Source organism: Molothrus aeneus, chromosome 7, assembly GCF_037042795.1.
Source record: "Molothrus aeneus isolate 106 chromosome 7, BPBGC_Maene_1.0, whole genome shotgun sequence".
Taxonomy (NCBI): Eukaryota; Metazoa; Chordata; class Aves; order Passeriformes; family Icteridae; genus Molothrus; species Molothrus aeneus.
The window spans coordinates 3,248,020-3,269,922 of NC_089652.1; the positions used below are offsets into that span (position 1 = coordinate 3,248,020).

General features: G+C 43.6%; 2 protein-coding genes across 3 annotated transcripts in view; both read right to left on the minus strand.

Annotated features, from left to right (window-relative positions):
• The window catches only part of UBE2F (ubiquitin conjugating enzyme E2 F (putative)), a 60,815-nt gene extending 46,123 nt beyond the window's left edge, over positions 1-14,692 (minus strand). For both annotated transcript variants that reach the window (XR_010783952.1, XM_066553852.1), the window contains exons 1-4: positions 14,582-14,692; positions 11,646-11,778; positions 2,599-2,628; positions 1,615-1,680 (exon numbers count right to left, since the gene is read on the minus strand). Coding sequence is in view for 1 of the 2 variants with exons in the window: in XM_066553852.1 (XP_066409949.1) it covers positions 1,615-1,680; positions 2,599-2,628; positions 11,646-11,763 (214 nt within the window). In the remaining variant the exon portion in view is untranslated. The remainder of the gene's footprint in view (positions 1-1,614; positions 1,681-2,598; positions 2,629-11,645; positions 11,779-14,581) is intronic.
• A 4,287-nt stretch (positions 14,693-18,979) lies between these two features.
• LOC136559032 (interferon lambda-3-like) lies at positions 18,980-20,662 on the minus strand. The gene is made up of 5 exons (XM_066553884.1): positions 20,217-20,662; positions 19,887-19,949; positions 19,600-19,743; positions 19,451-19,522; positions 18,980-19,364 (listed from the first exon to the last, which is right to left on the minus strand). Exons 1-5 carry the CDS (start codon positions 20,376-20,378, stop codon positions 19,272-19,274), a joined length of 534 nt encoding a protein of 177 aa, XP_066409981.1. The 5' UTR covers positions 20,379-20,662; the 3' UTR covers positions 18,980-19,271.
• Between the last annotated feature and the right edge of the window lie 1,241 nt (positions 20,663-21,903).

Sequence of the window (21,903 nt, forward strand, 5' to 3'; positions counted from 1 at the left end):
AGGATTTAGCATACACTAGAGAGAACTTCAGTATTGAAGAGAGGCAGAAAACAACAAAGATTTTCTTGGTCTGTGCTGTGTTCTGCCTTTAGAGTGTTAAACTATGGCTGATCACAAGACTGTACACCTGAATTATGCACAGCTGAAAATAGCTGTTTACTGGGGTCAGGCTGCAACTGCAGAGACTTCAGCTGTGCAGCTATATTTAGAGTAACAAAATGTTAATTAAGATCATCTCATTGGCAAGATCATTGGCACAAAACCCCTGCTCTGCATTCAACAGCTGGTTTCTGCCTGCAGCATCCTGCTGCACAGCAGAGAGCAGACAAAACAACTCCTGGGGGGGTTTAGACACCTTGGAGTTGGGACAGCTTTGTCACACATCACTCATCTGCACAGTGATGCTCATGTAAAGACAGTTCCTTTCCAAAATATAATAAAGAAGCAGCATCATGTAAAGGGAAGGGCATTTGGTGCAAGCAGAATTAACACCCACCAAGTAAATATGAGCACAACTCCTACACAGAACGACAGGGCCAAAGTTCTAGATTAGCTCTTGGGTTTATTTTTAATTACCCTGACAAGGGCAGCCTCATTCATTTTTCCATCACAAAAGGGAGTCACATGAATGGACTTGTTAACAGAGACCACCCAAAATTTCTGCTGGAGGAAGGCCCAGTGGGTTTGGGCTAAGGAACAGCAACAGTGACACCTAGTGCTGCTCTGGCTCCAAAATCCTGGATTACAGAAACATCCCAGGCACTCAGTAAGTGCACACCACAGTTTCTCCAGCTCAAACACCAGCGTGACTGACACACTTCACCCAAATTCTGCTGGCAGAAAGCAGCCACAGAAAATGGGCACCCAGGAGAAGGAGCTGCAGGGGGACACTGGCCCAGCACACCTAACACTGCACACAGCAATGCTCTCACCTGAGCAGCCGCACAGGAACAAATACAGCAAGTGCCTGTCAAGTTTAAATAAACTTCCATGCAAATTCATCCATAAAATACAACCCTTTATTCCAAAATGCAAATTTCAGGTGGCTATTAAGAAATTTACATGGAAATGATAATTTATGAAAATGCTTTTACTGACCAGGCTGCCAGCAAGAGCTTCACAGGACACTCAAGTTGTGTTAATAATAAAAGAAATGTGATTTCACATATTTGAACAATCAAAAACTCAGAGATTCTGCCTTGTTAAGCACCTGCAGGCACACCTTGGTTTGAGGTTTTCTAGCAGGGTTACATTGGTAACCTCTCTCTGCACCTCTGCAGAACCAAACAATCAGCACAGGGGAACACACAACCTAACAGGGCTGAAATGCAAAAATAAATCAAGGTGGTTTGAAACTGGCTGAGAGGAAAAAAGGTCTCAATCCAAGTAAGCAAAAAAAAAAAAATCAGTATTTCCTAACCCTACTCATTTTTAAGGCCTTTTTACTGGAATCTGGTTGTCAAAAGTCAGCCCAGTTTCTCCATCTCTTTAATGAAATAATCACTATTACAGTCAGATTTTCTTTGACTTGAGGCTTTATTGGAACTCCTCTTGGAATTACTTTCCTAAACATCAACACAGACAGAAACTAAAGTTACATGTTGAAAAAATTACCTGGGGTTACAGTTAGCTGAAAGTAATGGAGCTTGTTTGGGTCAGGAAAATTCACTTTACATGTACCTGTGAAGCAAAATAAAAATTTACATCAGAAATGAGCTCTCCACTGCTGGCTGCCATGAGGAGACAAGTCTATCATGGTTATTTTATCACCCACATTATTCAGTCTTTAGCTTCTTAACCCATCAAGCTGGCTGTTCCTTTTCTGCAGCCAAGGAGCTAAACAGTATCATAGTTAGAAATCCCATTTGCCTGAAAAAACCTACCTAGAACTGTACACAAAGCCTAGTAAAGCACTCACATTGTAGGAACTGAAAGCACACACACTTCTGGCATTTGTTACCCTATAACAAAACTGAAAAAACTTTACCTAAAATTGCTCTCTGTAAATTCTCTATAACTTCATTTAAGGAAGGCTTAGATCTCAAGTAAGATTCCAGGTCTAAAACCACATTATCTTGCCTTTTTCTTTTTTTTTTTTTTTTTTTTAGAGAATATGGATCACTCTTAAAAAATTATTTTTCATGAGTATTTTCACTATTAACAAAGACATCAGGTTACATCTGGAAGTGAAAAAACTGAAGGTTGACTTCATGTTCCCTTGGAGCGGAGCTATTTGCTCTGCCCCTAAATCAGAATCTCCTGTTTTGAAAATGAGAGAATAAAGAAAAAACACAAGTGAGGCACTAATTGCACCCTTGAGTCCCAGGAACCTTTTGGGCACTTGATGAAAGTTTTGCTGCCACTCCCCAGCAATTAAAAACTGGAGGCAAATTATCAATACTCCTTCCAAAGGACACTAATGAGGGTCCAGTTCTCATAGCCCCAGAAGAGGAAGCAACAGAGAAAAATCTGTTCAAGCCACAGTGGTAGAGCTTTGCACAGTTACCAAATACCATCAGCATTCACACTTCAGTCAAAATGTTCATTTCAATGGCCCTTTCCCCCTTTAAAATGCATACTATTAAATGTTATACTCACAAGGTAAATTAGCTTCAAGGTCTGCAACCTCTGTTGAAAGAAAAAAGAGAAACAAAACCATTATTTATACAAGCATAAAGCTCTTCTTCAAGAGTCCAAATTGACAGATCTAATTTAAACCACCCCGTAAATCAAATTTAATTTAAAAATATATTTAAGCTGCAGTGGAAGTTTACCTTGAAATTTCTCTTTAAGCAACTCAATTCATTACTAAAAATGCTCATCTGCCCTACAGACATGGTAAATGTATCCTCCTTTGATGGGGAGTTCAGCTCTGCCAAGGCTGAAGCACCAGGGCTGCTACCACACAGAGCACTGGCATTTCCTCAGCACAGCTTTTGTTAGAGATATGCACTCCCATTCAATTAAATTCTCCTTTTATTTATTTCCTGAGCTTAACATTCAAAAAAGAAAGGAAGCATCCTGATTCTGTTCCACAGCCCCTAGGAAATGAAGTTTTGAGGGTGTTCCTAAGCCTGCCAAGTCACCTTCCCTGGAAAAACCCTGCTTTTGTGTATTTTATTGAAATCCTACTTTCAATTTCTTATGAACCAGATGCACCAAGGTATCTCCCTCTTTATTTCCAAAGTCCTAGGAAATAAAATTGAGTATATTTTTGGCTTTTCCTGTAGTCTTATTTTCCTCTTCTAGCTTTGCTTTCAGGCCTCCACAGACACAGCCCATTTATTTGGGCTGACAATGTGCAAGATTTCAATACCAACTCTCAAAACCACACATCTGAAGCAAACTGTCGCTCAGAATTGCTGGCACTGAATCCACACTGATCCCATCACAACCCTCACTAACCCTCCAGAAGTCCTCCTGCCATCCATGCTTACCCAACCTGGCATTTCTCTGCAGTGCAGTGATGTTGATTTGACTCCCATCTCCCTTGTGCTTGGCACACCCTGCACCTGCAGCCTGCTACACCAAGAGAAAAAACCACCAAACCACACTTACCTAAACAATTCACAGCTTCACTCTTTTAAAATCCCCCACCTGCAGCCAGAGCTGATTTAACCAAAGCCATGCACTCAAAGACAACACTGGAGCCATACTTTGCTAAAGTACTGCCTTTACAGAACACACACAAATGTAATTTCAGCTGTGATCAAGGACTTGATTTCAATTTTCCCTTCCTAGTTGATAAAAAGAGATGTGACAACCAACCCCTGAAGGCTGCAGCTATGAAAACTTTCCTCTCACTCCTTTCTTTAAATTCACCAGCCTTTCATAGTGGCACACCAATCTCCACTGCAGTGCAAAGTTTAGGACCTGGTTCAATTATTTTAAAGTGTTGACTACTTTCCTTTCTTGCTTTCTGTGCTTGTGTGATGTTCACCATAATGAATCCTGCCTGCCCTTTCCTGATCCCAAAAAAAGGAGACATTGAAGGGCAGAGCTGAGCAGTTCTGCCTCCTGCAAGGTTCAGTACAGAGTTTTCAATCACCAGAGCTCCTTTGAAGTGTGACAATTCCCTGTGGTGTGTGCACACTCCTGTGTTTCTCTGTGCCTTGGCACCAGAATGAGTGGTTTTTCTTGTGAAAACATGAAAACAAAATGTTCACACCAGGAGAAGGCAGCACTGTGCTCCTTCTCTGAACGTGTGCAAACAGGTGGGAATGTTGTGCTAATAAACCCACACAGGAGTTTTGGAAACAAAGTCAAATGACCCAAACTGAGCTTTCTAATGAATGCTGTGCTAATAAACCCACACAGGAGTTTTGGAAACAAAGTCAAATGACCCAAACTGAGCTTTCTAATGAATGCTGTGCTAATAAACCCACACAGGAGTTTTGGAAACAAAGACAAATGACCCAAAATTGAGGTTTCTAATGAACTCTGCAACAAACCACTGAAACTAAGAATGAAACAACTTCAATGAAGCCAAAGCAGATAAAGATCTACCTCAACAATCTAAAATGTTTAAGGCAGCATGAAGTAAGGCAAAGATGTTACTATTAATTGTGCCATATGAACAAACACTGGTGATTCACCAATTAACAAGCACATTTAACAGGCCAAAGCTCAGTGTTTGAGAGTTTTCCAAATTCTGAGTCCCTCTGGTGGTGACAGCAGTGACATTAGAACCATTTCTCTATGCTGCTGTTCACAAAGCAAACATTTTGACCAGAGCATTCAAGCTCCATTGAGATTCTGGTGCTTTAACTCACACATTTTCTGCATAAATCAATACCTCTGGCACGAGCATTCTGTAAGCAAACACCCCTTGAGCAGGCTGCCAACCTATTTAACAGAGATTTGTAAACAAGCAAAGCATGGAAATGCCAGAGCTCCAAAGCACTGAACTGCCAAGAGCTCCAAAAGCTTCACTAAATTCAGGAACAAACCTTTTTCTAACCTATTTCCTCATTACAATACCTTATAAATATTTTTCAACCTATTAATTTTACAACACAATACTACTATAACTTCTAACACTAGTCACCTATATTTTTTCTCATGTAGTCCTACATCTTTCACAATTCTAATTCTCTATGATATCCAGTCTTTCATAACCTTTATATATATTCTTTTTATATTATTTCTATTTTTTTAATATTATATAACATATATATAAACTTTTAGAACCTTTTTTATTTACATTCTGCTTTGACCTAAAGGTGTAGGGCAAAAGTAAATGATCAGAATGGCTATGGGTAGATGCCACTTATCACTGCCCAGAACATTTCTTTCCTACATAAAAGCATCTCCTGTCTGTGGTGTAATTTGTCACTGTTGCAGTATTTTAAAAGATCATATTTTAATACTTGTGAAAACTTATTTCTGTTTCAATCTCACTGAAGAATATCATCTCTATTCCATAACCTTCCTAAATCAACACACCTTATCTCAGTGTTAACATACAAATATACAAGACTGTATAAACTTGATAGAAAGTTTTAAAATTTCTTTCCAAATCCATTTCCCACACAAAGTTTTTTCTGAGCTCCTCTTTCAAGAAATGAACTACAGCTGAACAGAGATGAAAATTCAGTTTGAGTACTTTTCATGGTCATTTCATGGAGAATCTGCACCTGTGTCTCAATTCACAGCATTAAGATGAGGAGACAACCAGAAAACCCAAGTGGCAGGAAACTCCAAAGAGTCCATGTGTTCCCAAAACCTGCTGTGACCTGCTGCAGGAGCAGCCCAAGTGCAGGTCTACATTCAGAATCCTGCTCTTGACCCACTACACACCTGCTTGAACAGTTCCAAATCTACTTCAAACCATAAAAAAGGCAAGGCTTAAACTTAAAGCCAGCACAAACACTGCAAGAGCTGGGTGCAAACAGATTGTGGCTCAGCTTTTCTCTCTTCCATGCAGCTCCTGAGCTGCTCCTAAGCCTAGCACAAGCAGCCAGAGTTATTTATAAATGATTTCACAAACAATAACTCTCCTACCCGTGACAGTTCTCCAGACAGAAATAGGAACACTCCTGCTGTGTGTACAAGGTTTATGAATGCTCGGTGCACACACCACAACCCCACTGCTCTGCTCCCTCACCCAAAGTCAGAATTTAGCAGTGCTTTGTTTACTGAGCCTTCCAAAAACTCAGACTCCCTGCTTCATTTTGGAGCTGCAGTTTGGTTTTAAGTACACCAAATAAAAGCTTTACTTCCTCAAGTGACCATTCTCACCCACAGCAGTATTTCCTCTCTGGTTTTGTTCAAAAAAAAACCCTCTCCTGTTTAGGTCCCTCTTAAGACTTTCAGAGATGAAGATTAAATACTCTGACATTAATAAAAATTCCAATTTTTAAGTACTAATTCTAATACTCTATTAATTCTAGAAATGCTGTTTGCCTCCTAATCCTTATCCATCTATCTTGACAGCATTCCTACTTAACTCCTCTGAACTGTACAGACCAGCATAAGAAAAAAAGTACTTTCTCCCCTCTCAGCTTTCCTCCCCTGTTTTTGTGAGGAGGGATATTACTATTTTTAAAGGCTTGAAGAAAGCAAATAAATGGTTTCCCTCATTTTTAGTTACAATGGATATTCACCTCATCATCATCTTTTCATCAACTGATATTTCATCATCAGTTTCCCATTTCCATTCTCTCAGGTTTAAACAGAGGCACACATTAAATATTTTCTGGTTACATAAATGTAGTGGTAAAAGCCACAGATCTTGAAGACAACCAAGGAATAAACCTTGTTAACTCGTTTTCACATGTATTAAGTTATTTCAAGTTGCCACAATCAAACTAAGCATGTAAATGTGATAATATAAATATCAAAGTGTAATATAAAAGCGAATGAAGCAGTTTCTGTGCACTACCAAAAATGCAGTGTAAGGGACAACCTTTGTGATCCATGAGCTGCTGCTGCCATCCTGGATGCTCTCCATCTTCAATTCCATTTAGCAGTCACCTTCATTATACAATATTAATCTTGGGCTTGTCCTCAGCCCTTTTTAGATTTCAGAAAGGATTTGCCTTTCAAGCTCAGCACTGCATGCTTGCCATGAGGAGCAGTCATGTGGCCCCTGCTCCCCGCTTAATGAAGTTCCCCTTAGAGATGAACAGGACATTAAAAATTGCCTCTGCAGCACAGAACAAAATGAAAGCTGCTGAAGCAATTGTACTGCTTGCTCTATTTTAATTTGGGTACTAGGCTTACAGAATTAGGGCTTTACTCTCCAACTGAGCCTAGATGGAAATGCAGTGAGAACAGATGAGCAGATGAGTCACACAATTCTGAACAAAGCTGTGCTTTACTAGGCCCTCTCTACAGCTGGAAAAGAATATCCAAATGACTCAGAATTACTTCCCTAGATATCAAACTTGAGTGATGGAGAGATTTCTATTCATAATACATCCATAAAATAACCCAAGTGTCCTGAGACATGACTGATATCTCAGTCTGTGACAATGCTGGATATAAGCAGTCAAAGGAACAACTTAAAAGAAAAACCAACATAGGTTTTTCTTAAAATCACCAAGATTTTAAGAGCAGCTTTTCCCCAAAAGTGGAAGTGGAACAAAGTCTGTTTAACATGCATCCATCAATAAATTCAAGGTCAGTGCCTGACACCATTATTTCAAACACCAACTGAGATGTTTCTTCACAGCCATAGTGCAAATAGCTATCATACCTAAATCAGCACTTATTTTTCCTATTTTCAGTTGATCTATGCCAAGTTTGTAAGCATCACCTACCCCTTTCAGTGGCTGGGGTTTTGGTCATCACCTCAATCAAAACAGAATTGATTACTGACCAGGCAGAGGACAAACACAACTGAGGGCTGCAGGGCCAGCAGTGTGACAACACATCCTCAGAGATCTGTACTGCCTTCCTGCGCTGGACTCTCCATCAGCACAAACAAGGCTGTCTGCAATTTACCTCCAGGAAAAAAACCAGACACTGTGTGTGCCTGGCCAACACCCATAGCAAAGCTGGCAGGCATCTGTCTGTGTGCAGGATTTATTAGATGATCCCCCATTTACTGGGGAGCAGGGATAGGATAGTGGTGCTTCATCACTGGCAGAACACCCTGGGCCTTTTCTCATCTCCTCCTCCTCCTTCCTTGCTGAAGGCCAGGATCTCTCTTCTTTTAGGCAGGAGAGATTATTTTCTGATTTGTGACCTGATGCAGCCTTTCCCCTGTTCTGCCACTGTCATCTGTTTGTAACTCCAGCCAAAACACACACCAGTGACAGCTTTTACTTCCAGCTGCTCTTCCAGGCTCCTGCTGGCTTTGGCAAGCAGTGCAACACCTCAGTTCAGCCCTGACAGCTCCACTGGTGCTGCTCCAGCTGCAGCAGCATCCCTGCTGTGTGCACACCTTCGGCAGGCTCTGCACTCCTGTCCAAACTCATTCCTGCAATCTTCACATGACCTAGAAACACCATCAGCACCACAAGGTCACTCCACTCAGTCTCACCACATCGTAGCTGCTGCTGCAGCTCAGCTGTCTCCAAGTGCTGAAGCAAATTCTAGAAACTTTTGTAAACAAATGGTTTACATTTAGCTTGAGCAGCTTCAAAGAGAACATCCTCAAAAAGCCTTTCCCACTACATTTCCCTGTCACTTTCAGCAGTAACACTGGCATGATCTGCTTCTCCTGTCAGTCCCATTTCACCCAGAAATCACCCTCAGCACACTGACAGCTGCTCCCACAGCTCTTCTGGGAGAGCACAGTGATTGTGGTGCTGCATCCCCTCTCCCAACCTCTGGCCTGCTCTGCAATTCCAGCAATTCCTATCAGGGCCTGGCCTTTGCACAAGAGCTGTGGTGAATGAAGCATTCCTGACCTGCACCAGGAACTCTGCTGCCTGGACAAGGTGGGAGATGGGAGAAGGAATAATCAGTCACTCCCTGATAGCTCTGGAACATTCCTTACCTGAATTACAGCCTGACTGAAATGGTACCACTCCCATTTGAATTTCAGAAAATTCCAGTAATCCCCAAAAGGGATTAACAGGATTATTTCATTGATTCTGGGGGGGGGGGGGGGGAATTTTTAATATGTATTCCCATGTATACATACATTTCCATACATGTGTGAGTTATCTTTGCACATTTGTGTATATCTGTATCTATATATATATCTTTGTGCATGTGTGTGCATTGACCTGAACACACTATAAAACAGTATACATCTTATTATCTTGAATCTATATTATGTTTATAGCTGATTAATAATTAATATAACACTCAGGTGCTTTTATGATGAAGTTCTTCTAAATCTTTTAAACATAATTGTTGAGTCCAAGCCTGAGACTGGATCCACTTGCACTGAGACTCCTCCCTGAGGAGTTTAGAAAGGAAGGATTTTCACTCTGAACCTCCTGACTCAAGAGTTCCCTTTACCTTTTTCCCTTTGCTCTCTTCATTCCAGCCTCTGCATGTATCACTCTAAACTGACTCTAATTTGATTTTCCTTTACATGCATTACCAACCTTTGTTGTGCTTTTGCAAATTTCTGTTGAGGCACATTTTCCCCAGTGCCTTTGGTGGTGACTCTTTACGTGACCTACACCACTCATTTCACAGCAGGGATGCAACTTCCATGCACAATCACATCAGGATCCAGCACTCAATACTTGTTTAGAACCATGTGAGCACTGACCTGCTTTTAACATTTGTCAGTCTGGGACTCGTTCAATACTTAGTTTGAACTCAGTGAGTTGAAATACTTAAGTTTTATTTAGGTTTTTTTTTTTTTAATACTCAGTTTTACTTAGCTGATTTGCTATCACAGCCACAGCAACTACAATTACAATGTCAATACTCATTTTCTACAGATTACATTCTTTTCCTCCTCTGCACACCTGGGTATGGTTTTGAAAAACATGACTGCTGTAAGAATAGAGTAAAATTTCTTTGCCCCCTCACATGAAGGGTATTTATTTCACACTGCTATCTCCCCCTCAAGTCCATACCTGTGGGTTAGGGAAAATCTCAGATTATATATATTTAGTAATTTGGCTTTGTGCTTAGCCTGGGTAAAGAGCTTATTTCTCCTGCCTGAATCATTCCCCCTCAGAACTGAAGTTAAATGAGGATTTCCAAATTGGAAGAGTAAGAGTGATCACAATCATGATTTAAAGCATGCAAAACATCTCAGTCCTTAAAACAATACAGGGAGAAAACTGTGGGTACAACGTTGCCACAATGCAGCTGAGGCACTCCCGGTGCACTGAGGCAGCAGTGTTTGCAGGACACCTTGCTCCAGGTATCTGACAGAATTTACCCTGATTTGGAAAAAACCCCTATGCAGTGCTAGTTAGGTAATATCAGCCAGGCAATTACAGCCATGTCAGCCTCAAATCATTCTGAAACAAGACCAGGAAATGTGGATTTCCTCTGACTGGAATGAATCCCAACAGTGGCAGCTTACACACCAACAGCAGAGTATTTGCTACTGGTCATTTTCAGCAGAAACTTCAACCTAAACAACACATGCCTTTGCCAGTAACATTCAACTATTACCAGAGGGGCTGAACCTGACTTTAAATCCACAGTAACTGCAAGCTGTCAGCATCTATGGAGTTTTAAATGTGATATTATGTATGCTGCAAAAAAAAAAAAGTGCAGGAAAGTGCTGTCCCTGATTTAACAATAAAATAGTTTAATTATTGTCTCATTGAATACCCCATTTACACACAACTGCCAAGCAGTAGGTTGGGGGCTTCTTTTCCACCAGCTGGTAAAAACCTACAGCAGCCTTCCTAAAACACACCCTTGTTTTATTATTCACAACTTCACACTCAACTTATAGTGACTCCAGGCCTAGTAAAATCTGTCTCGACACTGCTTTTTAAAATCTATTTAAAGTGTGCTGTCTCTCACCTGTGCCATTAAAACCCCCAAAACACTGTTGTGACTTTCAGGATGTTTTTTCCCATGACAGGCAGTTATGGTTTGCTCAAAAACCACCTTCACACCAAGGCAGATATACTTGTGTTGACATTCTCCTCCTCTACATTCAGTGCCACTCATGTGACAATTTTTTATCATGTTTTAATTGATGATGGACTAATTTCCAACAGAGTAAGGAGGACACTTATTTTTATTGAATAGTGAAAATCAAAACAAGTGTCCTGTTGTCATCACAAAGGGTCCCAGGGTGGCCAGGTAATAATTGCCATAGACCCCATGTATTTCAGAAGGCTAATAATAATTTTCTTTATTAAGAAGCCCATTGCTTTTTTAGACTCTAGTTTGCTACAGGAGGAACCTGATTGGTCCTTCAATTAAACCACCATCACCACTGGCCAATTAAGAAACCACCCTTTGGCAAGCAAATCTCCATAACACATTCCACATGTTCACGAACACCAGGAGCAGCAACTTAGGATAAGAAACGTTTATAATACTTTTCTTTGAGCTATAACACTTTTCTTTGAGCTTTTCACAGCCTTTCCCAGAACAATGCCTGGGAAAGCTGTCTGTTTCTCTCTTTGACCAGAGAGCTGCTGCCACATCCTACAGAACATTTCAGAAATACCTGTGGGAACTGATAGACAATTTAGTGGTGTTTCTGGCACCTCAGGCAGCAGCAGTAAAGGCCAGCAGGTTTCCCTGCACTGCCTCACCTTTAACGAGTAACTTGTCCCGCACAGACACCCTGCGAGTGGAGTCGGACGCTGCGCTGGGCGCGCGGGGGCCTCGGACGCCGTCATCCCGCTTCAGCTTGCTGGCCAGAGTCAGCATCACTGCTGCTTCCACCTGCAACACAACACAGGGCAGGGACAGTCACCTGGGGCAGGGACAAAACACCTCAGGGCTGCTGGCATGCCTCAAGTTTGGCTTTTGGATTTTCCAGTTTCTGAGCTGCTTCAGTGCATAGTTCTGAGCTTCACAGTAAGTGTTAGCGAGCTCTCGTCACAGGGTAGGCAGACAGAACAATCCTTTTCCAGCTTGTCCAAGTGACAGTAAAAGATTTTAAGATCACAAAATTCAGGGAGCTAGAAAGAAAGTTAGGCTTAGTAGGCCCTGGGAAAATGTTAAGGGTAGACCCTAGGAAATGTGAGGCCTCGTGTTTGCTGCAGATCCTGTGAAACTGCACCTGTGTAATCAGTACATGATACATGATATGATTGTTAGATGAGATGATTATTTAGTAATTAGATGCAATTATTGTTTAGTCATTAGAAGAATCATGAGGAACTATGTTAGGGGTTTGAAGGGGATCACAAGAAAGCCATGCTTGGATGAAATCAATGTATACAATGGAACAAGGCAAGTTTGATATTAATAATGTGTAAGTTATATCATGATAGAATATAAAACATCATGATGGGGGTTCATCCCAAACCATGGTGGAGTCAGATCTGGGTTTGTCTACCCCTGACAGCCAGAGCTCTCCAACAAAAGCACCTGCAGAAATCATTCTGTGATTATGTGCTCCTGAACATTAACACAAGGACAACTGTTACAAGATCCAGGCCCAAAAAGCATAAACAATGGTGAAGAGAGAAAAACAAGGAGGATGGAACTTCATAGCCTACAGCTGTAATTGGACAATTAACTCCAATATGCTAATGGGCCAAAACTTATAAAACTTATTAATTAAACTACACGCTTGTAAACTTTGTGTTATTAATTTATTTTGGAAACTTTTTCTATGGTCTTAGGTCAAATATAGTATTTTTGGGTCTGTGCCCTTCACCACATTAAGATTAAAATTAAAATTCTCAGTATCTAGGATTCCAACATGAAACCCCATGACCAATTGTCCATTTTGTGACCATTTTGGTCCATCTTGGGTGCAGCCCTGGCTGGGCTCTTGTGCTGCCCAAGGTGGATCCGTGGAGGAAATCCTTTTAATAAATCCCTACTTTATTCCTTAACTCTGCCCAGCCTCTGTTCCAGGTCAGAGCTGAATAAGGAGTGAAGGAGCATCACAAGGCAGGCAACAGGTGAATAAAGGTGGGAATGCCCTCAGCACCTGAGGAATCAGCCTGTTTGTGCTTGGAGCACTGAGGGAGGTGCCAGGAGGAAATTCAGTTTTCTGGAGAGAGGTCAGGCTTACATCAGTGTTTACAACCCCATCTCACTGCCTGACACTGCTCCTTCAAAAAAAAACAGCTGTGAAAATACCCCACACTCTCCTGCACACCTCACAGGGCAACACTCACAGCTGCCTTCTGGCTGGCCAAAAGGGAAAAAAAACCAAAAAGCAGGAAGGGGAGGGATTCTTGGAACAACTCTCTCACTAGGAAGTGAGGTTTGAGACAGCTCCCAAAGCACAGGAAAGGGATTGAGGCTGCAAACTGCAATCAGCTGCACTGCTCACAGGGCAAAAACCTGACCCCCAGAGACCAAATAAGTGAAATGAAGAGATGCTCCTGCTGTGCCAGCCATCCACTCTAGGAAATAACCACACTGAAGAATTAATTACAGTGAAAGGTGGTCACAATGCCAAAGTCATGAAGCCAAAACATCCAATCTATCACGGCTTCATTTGTTTTGACGCTACTCCCAGTTAAAGGCAACTCCTCCTTCTTGAATATTTTGGCTAAAACCAACACAATACAGGCAAAACTCAAACCCTTCAGGCCCCCCAACAGCTAAAATGCTTATTCTTTAAGTCATATGAATTAATTCAACCAAATAAAGGGGGAAAATGCAAAAAGCCAGGGTATAATCTTTACGTGGAAGTTGAGAAGGGCTTAACAGAAAAGCGAGCAACAAAGCTTAAAAAAAAAAGGAAATAATATATTTCACAGCAAATCCTAACAGCAGGAAACTCTGGTGAGATCTACAAGAAGGTCAATATCCCTGACGCTGACAAGTGAGGTGTGTGTCAGCTTCAAGATGTACGTTCAAAAACAAAAGTACAGCGCAGGGTGAGTGTAAAATCCAGCTGGCTCAACCGAAACAAACTGGAGGTTTTACCCCGGAGGAAGAAAGAATAAGCAGAACAAAACAGTCGATTTTTCCCCAGAGAAGGAAAATACAACAGCTGCTTTAAAAAAAAAAAAAAAAAAAAAAAAAAGAGGGGAGTAGGGGTCTGAAAAGTAATGAACGCAGGATAAATTAAAACAAAAGAGAAAAAAAAAACACTTGTAAGCTGCAGACCAGCTGTTCCCTGAAAAATACCCCCATCTTTTCGGCGCTGATTTCAAATAAATTCAACTTCGATGGGCATTAAATGCCTAAATACCTTCACAACTTGTCCTGAACAACCAGGAAACCCAAGGGGAGCATGACCAGTCTGGAAAAGAAATTATTCGCTTCGGCTGCACCCCAAATTTTAGTGATACCCAGCAAGAAAGCACTTTCAAATCGCAGGTGAAGCTTTGCAGAGGAGGAAGGGAGAAGAGCTGTGCTTATTTCTAAGGAAGGGAAAAAGAGTTCGCGGAATTCTGCAGCTCCCCAGAGCCAGGGCAGCCCCTCCGCAGGGCACGGGACTGTGGAGCCGGGGGACCCCGCCGGGAGCGAGGCCTGGCGGGCCGGCAGATGCGGGGACAGCGGGAGCGGCCAGGCCCGAGCTTGGGGTGAGAGAACGGGGACAGCCCTCACGTACCTGAGCGAGGCGTCAGAGCCCGGCAGCCGCGGCCAACACCATCCCCGGCGCCGGCCGAGGGCAGCGGCGGCAGCGGCGGCAGCAGCTCCTCCTTCCTCCTCTTCCTCCTCCTCCCTCAGCCGAGATCTCGCGAGAGCCCAGGCGGGACAGGGCAGTGCCCCCGTCGTGATCTCGCGAGAGTTTGGCGGGGCGGCGGGGAGGCCGTTAGCCACCGGGAGGGCGGCGCCATGTTGGGGCTGCCACTGAGGGGCCCTTCAGGCAGCGCCGCCATATTGGGGCGCTCCCTCTGGGGTGCCGCAGTGCCTGAGGGAAGCTGATATCGTTGGAATTAGCTGTCCCCAGGCCGAATTTTATCACTTTTTGTAAAGGAAATCTCAGAATCCTTACGGTTAGGAAAGATCTCTGAGATCACCGAGTCCAACCTTTGACGGATCTTCATCGTCACTGACTGCCCCGTCCTTGAACACCTCGTCGTTCCTCGTATAAGGAACAAGTCATTCCTTAAACACCCCCACCACCTTCCTGGCGAGCCGTTTCCAATAAATTCCATTTTTTCCCGTTCCCTCACACTGCTGTGGAAAGGGAGGCGATTCAGCCGCAATATAAATTAATGCTTTAGAGTCTATGGCAAATAGGAACACGCCAAGAGGGAGAAAAAGCAGTGATTGTGTTAAAAACGCCGATCACTTGTTTTTAAAATTTTTAAAGTTTAATAGTAATAAAATGGTTATAAAAATAGTTATACAATTAGAGTAATAATAATTTGGACATTCTGAATTAGGGCAATATGAGACATTAGAAACAAAGAGTTACAGACGTCCACGTACCTTTTTCTGGGCAGCATAAGCCCAAAAAGGGACTCACGTTAACAGAGGATTAACCCTCAAAAACAATAACCTGTTGCATATTCACACATCTCATACATGATGCATAAATTCTATTCAAACACAGGATTCTGTCTGTGCAGTGTCAACTTCTTCCTCATAAGCTTTCTTCTGATAATGGAGCAATAAATTCTCTTTCTCTGAAAGATTCAGGTGTCCTGTGGCTACTATCTCAGTGCGAGTCCTCTCTTTTAGAAAAAAAGTATCCTACGTAGCATAGTTTCTATTTTAACATTTTGTTATAACCTAAAACTGTATTTAACAACACTACTTAAGAGAATTAATACAGCATTACTTTCTAACACAACACATATAATATTCATTTGAATATTTGTGAAAGGCCAGTCATAAAATACGCATTTTTCACAGATTTTCAGGGGGACTTCAGGAGCACAGCTTAGCCAGGCTGCAGCGCTTGCCTTGATTAAGGCAAATCTACTATTAATTAAATTAAATTAATCTACTAATCTACCTAAATTAATCTACTATTTCTACATTCCAGCAGCAGATGAGTGGAAGACAAGTGAATCAGCTGGAATAGTCAATCAATATGTCTATAAGATCAATATGCAAGAATCAATTGTAAGAAAAATGACTCACTATTTAAAATATTTATAAAAGTTTATTAAGTTATAAAAGGGATAAAATCCAGTGCTGGGGTGTTTGGTGATTTGCCAAAATAAAAAAATAAATAAAAACTTAAACCATGCTCTCTATATACTGTTACATTACAGGGGGTACATGCATATTCATAAGAGTTTATACATATTCAAACATTCCTTTGAGTTTAGATGTTCTTTTGCTTGGTTTTAACCTTTGACTTGTATTCATGCTATCTTGTAGATTAAACTAATATATTTTATTTCTTCTTGTGGTTCCATTCTGTTGTATTTTCACTCCCTGATAATGAGGGTTAATAAATTCTTTTACTTGGTGTTCCAGTTTCTGTTTCTGTTATCTTGTCTTTCAGATAAGATAGTCCCTAATGTGGGAAATTACTTAATTATTTTACACTATTTTCTGAGTTAGTTACATGTAGAAGCATTTTAACATTTCACAGTCTATTATGCTATAGTCAAAGATAGTATATATTACACTACTATTTATAAAAGCTATACATAAACTGACAGATTATACTACATGAAAAGCAGTAATTACAAATTGTACTATATCAGGATTTTTGTGATCAATAATAACTTGCAAAAGCTAATACATAAATGTGAAAGCCAATAACTATATTTGTTATTTATAACATCAATCAAATAGAAATATCAATCATATAGAAGCACAAGTCCACCAGATAGAATCTGTGTAAAAAATTATTGTTAAGAGTGCATTTAGTAACGGAGAGTGAATACGTGGGTATCGTAACTAGACTGCCCAAAAACTTAAGAAATTTTCATAGTTCTGTTAAATCATCTGTAAAACAGGTGCATAAACTTAAGCTATTCCACTAAATAAGGGAACCAAAACTTAGCCATGAAAGCAGCACCCAGGTCAGAAGGCAGAGCTGGAAACATGGAAAGTTTGGCAGACAGCTACTGAAATAAATACTGCATCCTAAACATTCACTGCAGTGATACCACTGCCCCTTGCCAAAACCAAACTGGCACTGAGCTTACTGAAATCTGCTTAAACCAGCACAGAACTGCTGCTTAGAGCCCTTTCTTCCCTCCTTGGGCTTTTCCCTCCAGATCCATGTATCATTTGGATAACCCAGCACAGCAGCTTTGGACGTCCTGGAAACATCCTCCTCCCACCGATGCTGGCTGTAGGTAGGGATTCCCAGAGAGGGATTTCTCACAAGCCTTCAGAAGCCAGGGGTGAAATTGGGAGGAAGGCCAGGAGATTGTGGCCGCATTTCTTTTCACAGAGAAAAGCAAGGCACAACTTTCCAAGGATATTTTCTGGGAATCAAAGCCAGGAACCTCAGGAGAAAGAAAAAACAATTCTTATCTCATTTGCAGGGCCTGTGTTGTGCCCAAGTGGAATGCATAGTGGAAGATTGTTTACCTGAAGGCAGTTGGGGATTGGATTCTGGTGTGAGTGTTTGGATTCATTGGCCAATTGAATCCATGCGTGTGTGTCGGGACTGCCGGCTGACAGTCCCGAGATTCTGGGCAGTTGAGTTGAGTGCTTGGCAGATTCAGTTTAGATGTAATGTAATATAGGGTAATATAATATAGAATAATATAGTATAATAAAGCAATTCATTACCCTTCTGAGAGCAATGGAGTCCTCCTCGTCATTTCTCCCCTCGTCGGGGGCTGCCTTGCTTTCCGATAGGAGGTGGGGTCCCAAAGGAGCTATTGGTGGCATCTGCCTGCTGGGAGCCCGAGGTCAGAGAGCAGAGCATTCCTGCAGCCCGGCTTTTGGGGACAATGAGCTGAGCCCGCCGCAGCCGAACCCCGCATTCCATGGGGAATTCCAGCCGCGCCCTCGGGGCTCTCCCCGCGCTTGGGAGGCGCTGGCCCGAGGGCGTTTCCCTCCGGATGGGTTTTCATTGCCCCGGGCGCTGCTCCTGGCATTAGGTGGCAGCACGCGGGCAGCGCCTGGGGCGCGGCCGAGTGACAGAATCTGTGAAAGCTCTCCAGAAAACCCAACATCCAGGCTTCTTTTCCTCTCCCCACCCTCAGATTAAACGCAACGAGGTTCCTTTCGGGCAATGTCCTTGCAAGGATGTGCTGTGGTATTGCGGAAAAGCATACTAAATGTGAAAAACGCCAATCACTTGTTTTTAAAATTTTTAAAGTTGAATAGTAATAAAATGGTTATAAGAATAGTAATTCAGTTAGAGTAATAATAATTTGGAAAATTTGAATTAGGACGATATGAGACAATAAAGACAAAGAGTTACAGACATCCGGGTAACTTTTTCTGGGCAGCATAAGCCCGAAAAAGGACACCTGTTAACAAAGGATTAACCCCTAAAAACAATAGCCTATTGCATATTCATACACCTCATACATGATGCATAAATTCTGTTCAAATACAGAATTCTGTCTGGTCAGTGTCAACTTCTGCCTCTGAATCCTAACAGTGCCTTCGAGGCGGGAAGAATTTCGTTTCTTCTGATAATGGGGCAATAAATTCTCTTTCTCTGAAAGATTCAGGTGTCCTGTGGCTGCCATCTCGCTGCAAGTCCTTTCTTTACAAAAAGTATCTACATACTACTATGCTACTACATAGCATAGTTTCTATTTTAACATTTTGTTATAACCTAAAACTATATTTAACACACTGCTTAAGAGAATTAATACAGTATCACTTTCTAACACAACACATTTAATATTCATTTGAATATTTGTGAAAAGCCAGTCATAAAATATGCATTTTTCACACTAAAAATACATGGTGGCAGTTTATCTGCTTATGGTAGTTTTGTTAACTAATTCAGTTTTCATATTAAATAGCACATAAGAAAATAACTTACACAGGCAAGTATGCAGAATATACTCTTTAATAAATAGCAGGTAAAAAAATAGATCTCCTTAAAAACATCTTAAGAACCAGAAAAACAAAGGTACCTTATAAAATACGCATATTCACGTTCTTTCGGGAAGGGCATTATCCCGAGGCAATAATTTAAAACCGTAAAAAGTAGAATAAAATAAAATAAAATAAAGAAAAAAAGTTGTTTCCTCAGCTCGCATAAGTGAGAAGAAGGGTTAAATAGGTGAAATAGGTGAAATAGGAAGTAACAGCGTAGCGCAGTCGTTTTTCCCCGGTTCTGGGGGCGTCCCTGAGAGGCGGTGCCGCGGGTCCGAGGGCACTTGAGCCCTTCAGCACCTGAGCCTTTCATCACTTCAGCACTTGTCCTGCAGGGCAGCGCAGCGCAGGTTGTCCAGCACCTGCAGGACGTGCAGGATGGTGGTGGCCCTGAGGCACTCCGTGCTCTCCTGCGGGGCGAGATGGGCTGGGTCAGCTCTGCAGAGGCGGCTTTTGACACCCCAAAAGTCTGCAGAACCCCGCCGGCCTGACTTACCGCTCGCATGGCGTTGTGCAGCTTGTGCAGCCAGTGCCTCAGCCTGCCCGAGGGCTGGTGCGAAGGATCCACCTGCAAGGAGAGCGGCTGGGTCAGCAGCGGCCCCACAGCGCAGAGCCGGCCGGGCAGGGCTCGGGGGAGGCACTCACACAGCCCTGCACGGCCTCCCGGGCGGTCCTGAAGAAGTGCAGGGGCTCCCGGCACAGCTCGGCAAAGCCGGGGGCAGCGGGCAGCCCCAGCATGGCAGTGGTGAGGTTCAGCTCGGCCGCCACCAGCAGCACTCGGTCGGACATCTGTGGGGGGAGAGTCCTGGTTAGGGACCCGGAGCTGCAGGGCTGGAGGATGGGGGTCTCGCAGACCTGCCCGGGGCTGCGGGTGGAGGTGGAAGCGGCGGACGGGAGAGCTGTGCCCCCTTACAGCATCACCGCGCTCTTACCGGCAGGTTCACTGCGTTCCATTTCCGGTGGAAGAGCTTGGTGTTGCATTTGTGGGTGGTCACCTGCAGGTATAAACCAAGAGAGAGACTTAAAAACTCTCATCGTGACTTCTGGCTATGTTGGACCACCCTGGACAGCCTTGAGGGCTCTGAAACCAGGATGAAAATTGGCCGAGCATCCTTCATGTCCCCAAACACCCTTAGAACACATCTTGCTCATCCCCAAACCGCTGCAGAAAACATGCACCTTGTCACTCAGGTCTTGAATTCAGCATCCCCTCTGCCTTGCCCCCTGCCAGCCCACAGCCCCCTGTTGCCAGCAGTACTCACAAACTCTTGTCTCATCCTGTCCACAGCATGCCGCTGCTCGGGTGCAATGCTCTGGTACTGGGACAGCCTGCAGCCCTTCCCCAGGGTGTCATGGGGAAAGGCAGCCCCCAGGCTGACCCCCAGCACCAGCACGAGCAGTGGGGTGAGGCCGAGGTGCAACATTTTGGCAAGGAAAGCTTGACAGCCGGCGATGGAGTACGGTGGGGTGAGGAGGCTGCGGTGCAGGATGCCAGAGAGGATGAACCGCAGGACTCCGGGCAGGATCCGCTGAATTTCAGATGCAGAGGTGCCTGACAGGGGCTCCAGGTGGCTTGTTCAGACGTGGAGCTGCTGAGCTGCTGCGTGTCCCGGGGAGCTGCTTTGCCTTGCTCGCTGTGGCCGCCTTGCTGCTCCATCTCCAGCTTTTTATTCCTGCCTGGTGCTTTCATCTTTGCAGGAAAACCCAGGGCTGGTGCAGCTGGAAACAAGAAAATGAAAGTGGTGCAGGGAATCTCCCCTCCTCCCTGTTACCTGCCGGGCTGCCTCCAGCCCTGCCTGCTCCACCTCAGCCCAGGATGCTGGGGAATGCTGGGGCTGGGGCTGGCAAGTTGGGGTACACCAGCATGACCCAGCCCCACCCTGAGCTGAAAGCTGTGGGAAACACCTGGGGACAACAGGTTCACGGGGACAGGAGGGTTTTGGTGCCTCCTGAGTGGCAGCAGGAGTTCAGGTCTCAGCTTCTCCGTGGGAAAGGCCGTGGTGGGTTGGGACCATAAGCAGCAGCCAGGAGTGGGCACTGCACTGTCCAGACTGCAAGTGTGAGCTTTTATGGCTGTGTTATCTGAGGGACAAGGTTCACCACCACAGCAAGGGAAAAGGTGAAGCACTTCCACCTGAAGTTTCCCAGATAGGACACAGTTGTGGAGGAAGATGAAGATGAGCAGGGCTGCCACTGGAGCTGGCTGGGGTTTCCTCCCTGTTCAGCCTGGAGACACAAATAGGGTGTATGGACACCCCTCTGCTGAGAGTTGGAATCTGCCTCTCAGCAAACTGTCCCTCCATCAAGGGAACCTCCTGTGGTCACTGCTGAGCTTTTAGTCTCATGAGTTCATCAAGCATTAAATATAAAAAATTAGGGCAATGCCTGGATCTAAGAAGCAGGGACAGTAAGAAAGTAAAAGGCATAAATGCACTTGGCAGGGCCTTGCACGATGACCACAGAACACTCCAGGAGGACCCAATTTTTAATGTTCATATTTGGAACCAATGTGCTGATTTCAAAGAGTGCAAGCAAAGGAGAAAAGTTCTTGTGGAAGCATGTGGAAAGGTACACCTGAGGGTGAGCAGAGTGGCATGGATGTGGTCATGGGCTGGGACCTCTCAACACCATCCAGTCCAACCCTTGCTGTGGCAGGATCAGCTGGCACAGGCTGCCCAGGACAGTGGAGAAGGATGGAGCAGACACTTCACAGTCTCTGTTTTTCTTGTGTTCAGATGGACTTTCCCTGGTTCAGCTTGTGCTTTGCTCTCACACCACCATGAGCCCTGAGCCTTTCCTCATAGCAGAGATGTTCCTGTGCATCACCTTCATGATCTTGATTGGACTCCTCCAGTCCCTGCCATGTCTCTCTCCCACTGAGGAGCCCAAAACTGGACCCAGCACTTCAGGAGTGGCCTCACCAGCACTGAGGAGAGGGGAGGAATCACC